The sequence below is a fragment of the Lycium ferocissimum genome, chromosome 9, assembly GCF_029784015.1.
Source record: "Lycium ferocissimum isolate CSIRO_LF1 chromosome 9, AGI_CSIRO_Lferr_CH_V1, whole genome shotgun sequence".
Classification (NCBI taxonomy): domain Eukaryota; kingdom Viridiplantae; phylum Streptophyta; class Magnoliopsida; order Solanales; family Solanaceae; genus Lycium; species Lycium ferocissimum.
In genome coordinates this window covers 41990311-42003639 of record NC_081350.1, presented here as the reverse complement: position 1 = coordinate 42003639, position 13329 = coordinate 41990311, and the positions used below count along the sequence as shown (strand labels likewise).

Here is a 13329-nt window from a genome sequence, read left to right as displayed (position 1 = left end):
GCTCGTTGCTATGCTATCCTTATTATTTGGTATGCTTTTCTTTTATTTGTCATGCATTCCGAACTATTTTGATATGCTTTCTTTAAGCCGAGGATCTATCGAAAACACTTCTCTACCTACTAGGTAGGGGTAAGGTCTATACACTCTATCCTCTTCAGACCCCACTTATGAGTCTATAATGGCATGGTGTCTGTTTTTGCTGTTATGTGGGCTAATTTAGAGGGTGCCACGCTGTAACACCTCAAAGAAAATTATACATTTTTCGCGTTTTTACGTACATATATTAAATTTTGAATACCTTAAACAAAATGCAAAAGGTTAGCTCGTTGATCGATTTTGCTCAAAAATTGCCTCTAACGTCTCTAAGTGCTCGATTCTATCAACAATATTTTTATATTTATTTCTTGTTTAACCCTTTAAATTAAAAATTTTAGATCCACTGATCGTTATACGTTTATATGGTTCGAGGTAAAACCAAGCCTCAATTAAATAATAGAGCCCGCTTAGATCCATTATTGCACCCTTCACTCAACTCCATGCACTGTTTTGCTGAAAATAAGGTGCTAGATATCTACACTGAATTCTTTCTGGTACTATTGTTTTCGAAACGGACTATCAACTATGTAGTGTAAAATTCAGTCACAGGCTGGCAAAATTAAGTCATAAATAGTATATTATGAACTTATATATACGCTCGAAACTTAATTGGAAATGCACTTAATTGCTAAAAATTAAGGTTTGAATTATTACAATATTCATAGTTTTGTTCATGACAAGCAAATCAAACATGTTTATCCTTTCCCACGATTGAAACCTCTAATTTATACGTTTACTACAAGTCTCCTTTAATGAGAAAACATTTTAGTGTTCTTGCTTTTTCTTTTTCATGAAAAAGAAGAAATGAAAGAAAACAAAGCAATATTTCTTATAGGCTAATTTTAATTTACTAATTTTCAATATTCTTATTGTATACGCTGCCTAAAATTAGGAATAACACACACTGGCAGAGAAGTAATAATATTTTGTAAACCCTTTTCTCTTGGATTTTACGTAACTTGGAGGAACCTTTCAAGATATCCTTTAATATACATTAGAAAAAGCGGTAAAAATTTAGTCAAACAAAAAAAAATTACCTTCCCTTTTTCTTATTTTATTCTTACGTACTTCACGTTAATAGACCAAAATTAACTTCAGCATTTGAAAGTAGAACTACTCTTTGATTTGACGTAACTTGAAAGAAATCTCCAAGGTCCTAAATATACATTTTCCAGAAAATTGTAAAAAAGAGCTTGTTCAAAGATTCCAGTCACATGCTGAATTTTGTGCCATTAAGTAATATATACAGTTAGCGAAAATATTTTTTTATACTATCAAGGTTACTCAAAGAAGATTAAGCTTTCTTGAAATGTGAAATTTTAATTGAAAATAAGACATGTTACAAAAATACCAACTATAACGAAAAAAAATTAAAGTGACCTAACTAAAAGATTCTTCAGTCAATACCTTTTTGTTTTATGATGAGCTTAAGTCAATTATATATACCGTCAATATAAAAAGAAATTACACTATAACATTATAAAAGCAATCTAATGGTGTAAAAAAACTTTTGCATTTTATTTATTGATTTCCTATTTTACAGCTCTTCAATGAAAAAGATAATATAGCTAAAAGAACCTTTGTAATAAATCATAAAGTCGGTCTCCTAGGAGAAAGGGTAGGATAAGACTAAGAGCCCGTTTGGATTAGTCAAAAAAGTGATTTTTAGCATAAGTGCTTAAAGTACTTTTAAGTCTTTGAAAGTTATTTTATAAATAAAGCGATTCGTGATTAGATAAAAGTGCTTAAAAGGGTTTTTGGAAGTAAGTAGTAGTATTGAATTAATAGTAAAATATAAGAGATAAAAGGATAAAGTTGTTTGTCAAACCAAAATAGCTTTTAAGCCAAAAAAAATAGGTTGGGGTTGAGCAACTTCTTGGTTTTGGCTTATTTTAAGCACTTTTAACTCAATTTAAGTTGTTTTATTTTTGCCAAACACCCAAATAAGTTAAAAATGACTTATAAGCTGGTTTGACCAACTTATAAGCCAATCCAAACGGAAGCTTCTAAATTTACATGTTTTATTTATTAAAAAGAAAAAAGAGAATAATTATAGAGTAGCAAATAATTCTAACTCAAAGTCAATAAGATTCTCCTACAAAGAAAGTCTACCCCTATTGAAGAAATATCATGCAAACAAGTAAAGAGAACATGAAGAGGGTTGATTTTCAACGAGATATTCCCCTATACAGTAAGTAGGCAGCCAAACTTCAAAAGGCTCGAGTACCCTTTTTTGAATTGCTTGTAAAAAACATTCATTATATTTTAACTAAAATTATAAGGTTATAATGAAAAAGAAAACCTAACCCTTTTTGAATATATTGCTTGTAAAAAAGACATTTAATATAACTAACACTGAGAGAAAGTTACAATAGAAAAGAAAGAACATAACCCCTTTTTGAATTGTTTGTATTCAATGAAGCTAATTTACTTGGTGACTTGTTAGGTTCATATATTAATTATGCGGGCTCATAATATTAACAATATTTATATTGTAATTAATAATAAAGACATTGGAATGTTGTGATTATTGATGAAAGTGCTTTTAAGCATTTGTTTTTAAGTTAAAATAGTAAAAATAACTTATAAGTCAAAAGGGATAAGCTCATCCAAACAGGCTCTTAGTCTAAGTGTATGTCCTCATCTTTAAGTAGTTTGATCCTTGTATTGCTAATGCAGATATACTTATTTCATATTTATCTCATATACAATAATATTTTTTTTGTGTGTGTAACTTAATGTGGGTATTATTTGCCACCGTCAATTACCAATTGTTGCATTAAATAATGCTCCGATTATCTGTTCTTATGCGACCAACCAAAGTTGCAATAATTAGATGCAGGCTTTTAGGTGGTATAGTAATTATTCCATACAGTGAACCATATGACCCCACTATCAAGAATTTCTACTCTATCTATCACATAAATAATAACTATAAATAACCATCCACATATAGAAAATTCTGCAGATTAGAAACTTGAAGAATAAGTTAGGTTTACCTGCTATAAACATGCTAGATAGAAATTAAGCGGATTAATAATTTAGTTGAAGAATAAGTCAGGTGTATCTAAGGTATACGACTTAACTAGAAGTCAGGTTAACCTGTTATGCAACACGTTAAAATATAACTCACACAATAATGATTACATTCGTTGTCAGTATATATAAGTTAAAATCCAAAAACACATAGTATTCCTTATTAAGGGTCGTGAGGTACAAGCCATACAAACTTTCAAACTCCACCTGTTGTAGTCAAGAAGATTCTTGAGGTTGATACAATAAGTCAATCAAGACTATACCAAACTTTGACTTTTTGAATAGTCGGTTTTTACACTTATAACCTATAAATACACACTATATCAATTATTGCTTCAACAACAATTTCTACAATCAACTAAAATATGGCTGCTGTAGTAAGTAAGGTGTTTTGTTCAAATTCTGAGATAGTTCTTGTAGTACGAAGGCGTCCACATGTTGTTAATGGTGGTGGTTTTATAGTCACAAATAATTGTACCCAAAATGTTGTTTTCAAAGTTGATGGATGTGGGATTCTTGGAAAAAAAGATGAACTTATTCTCAGAGATAGTGATGGTCATGATTTGCTTCTTATTAGGAAAAAGGTAACGTTTGTTAGTTATTTTTCTACTTTCAACTATCATGCATGTTTTACTCATGTGGTATTTAGAGGCTTGTTTTTCTGCACGAATTTTATATATATCCCACCAGGTGAGGTCTGGAGAGGGTAGAGTGTACATAAACCTTACTCCTACCCGGTAAAGGTAGAGAGGTAGTTTCCCATAGACCAATTTCAACGTGAGGTCCGTTGTAAATTAGCTGATCGAGTCATGATCTTGAATTCGCCGTTGTTGATATCTTTGGTTATAACAATTGTGAAGGAATTTATTTGTGATTCATACCTTCAATTTTCAGGGAGGAGTAATTGAAGCATTAAGCATGCAAAGGAAATGGAGGGGTTATAGTAAAGACTTTGAAGGTTCTGAAAAGTTGGTTTTTTGCTTGAAAGAGCCCAATAACTCTTGTTTCTTCAAGAAAATGCCAATCAAGATTTCTATTGAATCAAATGATTACAAAGATCACAAGATTTTTCAGATCGCTGGATATTTCCCTGATAGAGCTTGTAGCATTATTGACTCCTCTGGCAATGTGGTTGCAAAGGTGATTTATTGGTGATATCTCTTTCATATATTTTCTTTTCTTTCTTGGCTCTCTTTAAGAACTTTCCAGACCTTGCTAATGCGGGATGATTTATTCACCGGGCTTCCTTTTGGTTCTCTTAAGAACTTGAAAAAACATGAAAAATGAAACTTTCCAACAATGTTTTTCCTCCTTCCTTAATCACATGATCAAACGAACATGATACCAGAGCCAAACTTTGGTGAGTCAACTTTAATTTTACAATTGTCTCTCTCAATTCAGTCCTTCAAGCTATTATATTTGCTCCAAGCTAGCTCTTTAAGCCTGTTGAGCCTATTGTCCTTATGTATATAAGCAGGACCCTTCATTCAGAATGGTATATCATGAAAAATGAAAGTCCTATTTGGCCAAAGTATGACTTGCTAGCCCATAAATAAGTATCACGACGAAGCGGTTGTTGCCCACCTGACACGACTGCATGAGGGGTTGGTCAATCTTGATCTTGCTTGGTGATAACCCTCTCGATGATTGTTGACTCAACATTGATTTTGTATTTGAATTGAATCGGAGCGCTAGCTCTCCCTCCATCCATCGATCTCATTCAATAGATTGAACCCATTCTCAAAACTAAAGCAAAACCTCTCTCCATTTTCTTTCCTTCCATTTTGAGCTCTCATGCCAGCCAACTAACTTCTTCACCTTGAATACCTCTTTTCTCTAGGGGAAGAGATTCGGTAAAAAGTTGGATTAGTAATTTTAAAAGCTATGGTAACCAATCTGGTATCACATGTTAAAATTTATTGACTGTGTAAAAAAGTATTTGAACAGCCGGGAATTGTATATAACTTAAAATCATTTATAAATAGTTAAATAAGTCATGGTATGTTGCAGGTTGGAGCTAGGAAGGAGGTACAACAAGTGATGCCAAGCAAAGATGTGTATACATTGACTATTAAGGCTGGAATTGATCAAGCTTTTGTTGTTGGAGTTATTGCTATTCTTGATTACATATATGATGGATCTACAAGATGCTAGTCCTATATCTAGCGGCAAAGAAGAAAATGCTCACCACATATTAATTATTATTCCTAAAGTTGAATGCAAGATTCTTGTCATCATCTTCTTGAATTGATGAGAATGTGTTCATTACAATCTTTAAATTACTTGTTTTCCTTAATTATGTAAAACTAGCTAGCTAGCTACTTGATGAATTCAATTACGTACCTTGTATTCAATGAATGTGTATCAATTATATTTGAAGTTATTGGCTACGGTCGAATAATCTCTCTGAGACTCTTTTTTTCTTTCCCCTTCAGTTGGAACGATGTTATACCCCGCGTTTTCAGAGCATGAGTTTGACATGTACCTCATCATAGTATATGTGGAGTTTTAAGGTGTTTCAAAATCCTAAAATGAAGTTCGTCGAGTCTAGTTTGTAATGCAACAAACCGTTCATTGATAGGACATCGGAGTAGAGAATTATAGACGTTACAAACCGAACGTCGACGCAGAAACGGCTTTCCGGCGGTACCGCTACAACTGCCAGCATCGCTACAAATTTAGGCAAAAAACCGACTTAGTCCGTTTTAAGGGACAAAAATCTCATTTTTTCAGCCAAAAGTTCCAAAACTTTCCAGAAAAATTCAGCAACAAAAAAGGGAGCAAATATACCTCACAAAATGAGGATTTTGAGTGAAATTTCAAGTAATTAAGTACCAATCACATAGTCACGAATATAATTTCATTTGGAATTAGAGGAGCATGGGAACAAGAAAATGTTGAAGAAGGTAGTTTTAATCCTCTTTTCACATGTTATGGATGGTTTATATGTTTTAATATGGTGTGTGGAAATTCATGAAATATGGTATGTTGAAGTGAAGCCGTGTAGGTGTTGGTTATGTTGGAGCGATGAACTAATTTTTATTTAATATTTTGGTTGTTGTTGATATGGATTCCATAATGAAAATGATGGTTTATGAATTTGGAAGAAAAACATGTATTGTTGTTGTTCTTATGGCATTTGGAAGTTTCTGTGGAATAGTATAGTGGTTGGGTTGTTTGGAATATTTTGCGGATTGTTTAAAGTGTTCTTGAATATTGTTTGAATGGGGATTAGTAATTGAATGTGTAAGCGTTGGTGTTAGTTTGGTTATATGCGGTTGAATTGAATATAAGTGAATGTCTGCATTATGTGAAAGGTTGTTAAATATGAATTAATGATTGATGTTGTTAGAATGGTTGTTGGTATTGTTGTTGATAATATTGGCCGAGTATGAATTCTCGGGGTTGGTGTATGCTGGGGAAATGTACAGAATTTGGTATTCGTTTGGAATCGGGTCCCTAAATGCTCTTAGCTAATATTTGATTCTTAATGGCATATTGTAGAGCTTGGGAAGTTCGCGACGTAAGATTGGATTAGCTTCGAGAATAGACGAGGTATGTAAAGCCTTACCCTTCTTTCTTTTGGCATGTCTTAGGTGTGATAGGTTTGAATACGAACCCCGAGGATGACTCTACTCTTTAAAAGTTGCCCCTTTTTCATTTTTTTGAATTATATATGAAGTTGAAAACGGCCTAAACAGAACTTCTCAATTGGAAAAGAAAGAACTTCACAAGGCCTAATGTTCGTAATTTTCTCTGGCCCAAGGTGGGCCCACAATGTCCCTAACTTCCATAAACGGTCTCGAATTGCTTGGAAATGGTCGTAGATGTTTTATAATGAATGATGTCCATAACGATACTTGAAAAGCATTTAATTTCTCACCACTCGTACGTGCATACCGTTGTTAACCTTTTTATATAACTCGTATTTTTGAAACGTGTTTGCGTTTACAAATGATTTTAAGGAAGTTTGTTCGCATTAAAGAAAATATAAAGTTGACCTTTCAAACCACTCCGAAGGGGGTGCAAGATTTTATTATTTAAACTTTCAAAACCACTCCGGGCGGATATCTTATTACTCCTTCAAATATCCGGCGGGGGTGCGAGATTTTATTATTTCATTCCACCTACGACTTATGTCTACATTCCACAACGCTATTACTAGTATTATTATTATTATTATTATTATGCCCGAAGGGGCTAGGAAATCAACTGCATGCCGTTGTTTAATTATGGGCAAGCGCATGTCCAGGATAGACGTATGATATGCTGGCATGCCCGGGCTATTTTAACCCGTGAATTATCATTTGTACCCGAAGGGGATTATTATCATTATTATCATTATAAGATGTTGTTGTTATTATTATTACTATTATTATTATTATTATTATTAAGAGGATACTATATCGGTGTATTCCGTATATATATCGTGTATGCTTCGAAGAACGTGCATGCATTTATTTAAGGATTGTTCTAAGACCCCATGTGTATATTTTTTTTCGCAAAGGTACGGCAGTAACGAGCTTGATATTCTTTTATTATTTGTTATTTTACATACTCGCACATATGTACCGACCTCCTTCTTCGGGGTGGGAACAAAAGAGAAGGCTTTTTAAAAAAGTCTTTCGTGACATAGTATTTGTACATGTCGTAGACAGAAACATTCGAGGAACGCGAATCGGTTATAGATGTTAAAAGATTGGCAAAAATTTAACGAAGGTTTTCATAATCAAAGTTGATCTCTATGTTGAAAAGTTTTTAAAAAGTTTTTGAAAACAATTTTTTTAGTAAATGGGTCGATTTACAGAACGGGTGCCCATCACACCCTAATAATCGGGGTGTGACACATATCTAATACTACGCATCTCTCTAAAAGAGCCACTAGAAGTTAAAGACAATTTAAGAACTATAGTTGAAATGTGTATTTATAGTAAGAAATTCACCTAATATGTATAAATAATTAAGTGTGGCTCAAAATTCATAAACTTAAAATTTTGGATTCACCTATATCTTTAAGAAAATATATTAAGTGTGTATTTTACTCTCCTTATAGATGGTACTTTGAAAATCCAAATTTGACTACTAATACTCCAATGATTTGGAAAATGATTACTTAATGATAAACTTAAAATTGAAATTTATAAAAAAAATAAAAGAAGAAGAAGAACAAGAGGAGGAGGAGGAAGAAGAAGAAGAAGAAGATTCTCCCTTAATTTACTAAAATGACCAAGTTAAACGAAAACCTAACTTTTAATATACCTTTATAATATATACTGGATAAATGGAAAGGAACGAACAGAGTTATAATACTAAATAAGAACTTGAGTTTCAAAAGGAAAATCAACTGCATGCTTTTTAATTTTTCTGCTGCTAAAGTGAATTATCATTTGTGGAATTCCGTACTAAGATGGTTGTAAAAATAAAGAATAAGACATATTGAATGGGCATGCAGTATACGTATTGTTTTTAAGCTGCAATTTATTGCTAAAAATAGAACTTAGACAAATATAGATAAAATACCCTGCCTTGACGAAAATTATCCCCCAAAAAAGTAAAATCCCCTTATTCCCCCAATATGTAGATTTGAAGTTTGAGGGAATTGGGGAATAAGGGGATCTTTGGTTATTATTTAATGTGGGCCTTAGGAAAACGAGTGTTTAAAAAATAATTTTGGGTCAAGATAATTTCCACAAGCAGTGTACATTTGAAAACTTTAAGGATGAGAGTATTTTTGACCCAAAATAAGTTCGGATGTTATTTTTTTCTTTTTCCAAAGTAAAGGGATATTTTTTACCCTTTTTCCCTTTTTATTTAGTATTACTATAGGGAACAAAAGAATCCTATTCTTTCGTGACACAGACAGAAACATTAACACCCGTGATGACCATCAACGAATTCTAGTTTTTCACGAATTTTATAAAGGTAACTTTCAAATAAAATGATTAGCTACGCATCTCTGTCCATAGAAAAGAAAAGATATACTACTTCCGTCTTATATTACTTGTCCACATTATTAAAACATATTTGTCCGAAATTACTTGTCAATTTACAAAATCAAGATAAAATCTTTTTCATCTTGTCTTTGATTAGAGTGTAATTTATTGAAGAAAGACAGAGATAAGATAGTAAAAATAAATTTTTTATTTATACTCATGTTTGTGATCAATATAATACTCTTAGGAAGAAGAGTTTGACCAATATATATACACTCTTTTCTTTTTTCTTTTTTGGACTTTAGTTGCTGGAAATATTCTCACATTTTCATAGTACCTTTCAGGGCAAATTCTTAGAGCAATAGTAAATTTTTCTCGTTGTGGTCAATGGATTCACATATTTAATATAATTGTATATAGATAAGCTATAAATTAAAGACGCTCATTTTGGAATATATATAATCTTAGTTTATAAGGTATGGATTTATATGTGTAGAAACCTAATTAACTTTGCAGTTATAATTGATGAGTTCATAACTGAAAAGTTACACATCTTCTGAAAGGTTACATTTTCATGGCTATATCTCTTTGGGAGAGGTGCCTCACTATTATATATTGTTACCAATTCTTTTTCCTCTCTCGCCCATTAAGAAAAGTATCATAAAGTCTAATTTTGTGATCGAAGATCATGACTTCCTTCAATTGATTCTTACAATGGATCAAAGGTGAATGTCCTTCTATTCTTCTAGATTTATATCTCTGTCTAATTAAGTAATTATTTACTTGCGATCTTGTGTGGAATGTGTAAAGTGTTCCAACCTGTTTGCATCATATCCTCTTTAATGATGGCCTTCTCAAATTTTATATGAATGTGAAATCTTTCATGCACAGAATTATTTTTTTTTTTTTATATGACTTGGAAGTAAGTTTTGGTAAACTGCCATCCGTAAGAAAAGTAGTTTCAAGTACCTTGGGTCTATTGTGCAAGTGCAAGGAGATTGACGATGATGTCACACATCGTATCGGGGTGGTGGATGAAATGGAGGCTTGCTTCCGTGAGTGCTATGTACAAGAAGGTGCCACCAAAACTTAAGGGCAAGTTCTACAAAGTAGTGGTTAGCCGACTATCAGCCGTCACGGGGCTGGAGTGTCGTCGCTTAAGATCTCTCACGTTCAAAAGATGAAAAGACGAGAATGTCGAGACGGATGTGTGGCCACACCCGTGGAGGACAGGATTAGGAATGAGGATATTCGGGATACTGCGGGGGTGGAAATGGAAGACAAGATGCGAGAAGCGAGATCGGATGCTTTGGGGCATGAGAGATTATGCCCCAGCAACATGGAGGTGCGAGAGGTTGGCCATGGATGGTTTGAATTTCAGGTAGGTAGGCCGAAGAAGTATGATGGGGAGATAATTAGACACGACATGGCGCAACCACCATCGAGGATACGACCTTAGAGTGGAGGGTTCGAGGACCCAAATTAAGGTAGAAGGCTAGTAGATAGTCTCGTTATCCGTTCTTATTAGTAGTCGCATTATTGTAATATAATTTTTTTTATGCTCCGATTTCGTTATTATCTCGTTAAAGCTCATGCGTTTTGATTATCCCGTGTTCTCCGCTCCGATTTCGCTATTATCTCGTTATTTCCGTGTTGTGATTATCCCGTGTTATCCGTGTCGCTTTGCATTATTTCTTCCATATCGCTTTTGAATCTCTTTTCCGAATCTCTTAACTTTATCTTACTTCTTTTTATGGAGCCGAGGGTCTTTGGAAATGTACCGTCCTACCTTCAAGAAGCGTTCGCGTACACTTACCCTCTTGCATACCCTTCACGACTGGGATTTCACCGGGCTGTTGTTGTTGTTGTTGTTGTAATCACCGTAGTATCCTCCCACATGACAAGCATGCATTTGATTTTCATGCCAGATTATTTGGCTTGTCTAGATCATAAACGGTACTCCCAAGTCCCTAATTCCGTCCTTTTCGTTTGTCAAGCAAATTTACTCTATTTTATATGTCACTTTAGAAAAACAAGAACACGTTAAAATGTTAATCTTCAATTGCACCTTTATTTTACAACTATAGAAGGCATACAGTCGTAAATTGTTAACTTGAGAAAGAAATAAAGTTTATTTTAGTCAAATCCCCCTCACAATTTCTGTTACTAAATAGTTTTTCTAAATTTGTTTTCTTCTCCGAAGTCCAAACCTAGCCTTCATTTTTGATACGTCAAATATTGAGCTCGTTTATTCCTAATTAGTTACATGCATCCCAATTTTTCTTAGATCCATCAGTATTATAAGACAGAGACAGTGTAATATTATTTTGGATGTTAGAGAAAATGAATAATCAGCAGGATTTAATTTAAATTTAGTATACAGAACTCACTTAGAAAAAGAAAAAACAATATAAAAACTTTGAGAGAAAATTAAAATAAACCTTTGAGAGAAAATTAAAATGAACCTTCAAGAGGACGAACGATTCTCTTGTTTTTATTTCATATTAATTACTCCCTTCATCTCAACTTTATGTGGTGCTCTACCTAAAATTTTAAGAAATAAAGTAAGACTTTTAACTCTCTTGTTTTTTCTTATTTCTCCCTCCTCCCTAGTCCCTAACTTACTTGCTTTTATGCTTTGTAAGATGCTCCTGAGTGAACAATTTGACACGGTTTACATAAAATCAAGAGAAGCTTCGTTAAATCATGTCAGCCACTACTTGGCTGAAAAGAGCATCATATAAAGCATAAAGCAACAAAAATAAAGTTCATGGAGGTATCAAACAATTATTCTCGATTTATTATCGTTATTTTTTGTTTTGGATACATATAAGTGGGAAGATAAAACTTAAGCAGTCATTCAACACAAAAATTTAAGTTCAAAACAGATTCTTTTTTCGGGCGAGTTTGTAGTTTCAGGATACCAAATTCAAGATAATTTGGCTTGTGTAAGGAGGAGCTATGCTTTTGCAGAATAAGATAATAAAAAAGTGACTAGATTTATCGCACTTTCTAACTAAATTTCTGTTGAAATAGAGTTCTTCGAACAAAAAGTTGTGGTGGCACTTTGAACCAGTCTAAGTTGGGTCACTAAAATGGCAAAGCAGCTGCTGGTGCCTGGTGGCAACAAAATCGCAGGTTTCATGAGTAATTCAAGAACAAACTGTGGTTCGAAAGACGCCTAATAGAAGTACCAGAGTGTTAAATGGAAGATGTTTAAGTTCACAGTGTGGGAATGGGGCCTTCAGTATGGGTGTCAACAAAATATGAAAAAGCTACCGAACCAACTGAACCTAACCATATCGAATTAATTTATAGTGTTTTTTCAATAAAATCGTGAATTTTTATTTAAGCTTATAACCGTCCCGAATAATTAAGGTGGTCTTTTTAATATATACAAAAAATCGAAAGATTCCCGAACCGAACCGAACCGAATAACCTTACATGTATGAAATATATTTTATATATTACAAATATGTTAAATTGTATATATAAAATATATTTTATAAGTTCTGTTTTAAATATAAAAAAGAATTTTGGCCACTAAATTTTGAGCCTTTAGTTGATTGGATTTAGTTTCAAAAGGATACCTCATATACATAATCATAGGGTCATAGATATAGATGATTTAAGTAGGCATTTTTTGTTATTGTTAGCACTAACAGAAGTTTACCTCCATCTTAATCTCCTCTACTATGTTGCTTGATGTATATGTATCAAATTAAAGTTGTGATTTCTATGGCCTACAAGCTAATGTTTGTTTTGGCTCAATTCAACATTATTATCTTTGGCAAGTTATTCTTCTCCCTAATCAATCAATGAGATTCACGTCTCAATGATACCATCGTTGTTGTCTTGCTACTTGATATAACACATTTAAATTTGCGTAGTTTTTTTAATAGCTTTAAAATTAAATATTTCATAAGAAATAAATAAAAAATTTATTTGATTGTGTACCACAAATAGATTTATAGAGGTCTGTGTTGTTACATTTTCATGGCGGTGAGGTGACACTTTAAAACTAAAATAACTGAAAATTAACCGAACTATACCAGATCTCAAAAAGTCTAATTTTGGTTATACAAAATAAAATAACCAAAAAATTGAAATGGTATAATTTTTTTAAAATAACCGATCGAACCATTCCATTGACACCCCTAGTATCCGCCCTTCACACAGCAATTCTTTCTTCATTTTTTTAGTGCCTCATAAAACAGATATAAAACATGTGAAACGCTCAGCATAAAATGTAAATATAATCCCG

At 33.0% G+C, this 13329-nt stretch overlaps 1 protein-coding gene across 1 annotated transcript; it reads left to right on the top strand.

Moving 5' to 3' along the window:
- The first annotated feature begins 3324 nt into the window (after positions 1 to 3324).
- LOC132030885 (protein LURP-one-related 6-like) lies at positions 3325 to 5511 on the top strand. Its single transcript, XM_059420655.1, has 3 exons — positions 3325 to 3716; positions 4027 to 4272; positions 5143 to 5511. The coding sequence occupies exons 1-3, from the start codon at positions 3498 to 3500 to the stop codon at positions 5284 to 5286; spliced, it is 609 nt and encodes a 202-aa protein (XP_059276638.1). The 5' UTR covers positions 3325 to 3497; the 3' UTR covers positions 5287 to 5511.
- The last annotated feature ends 7818 nt before the right edge of the window (positions 5512 to 13329 follow it).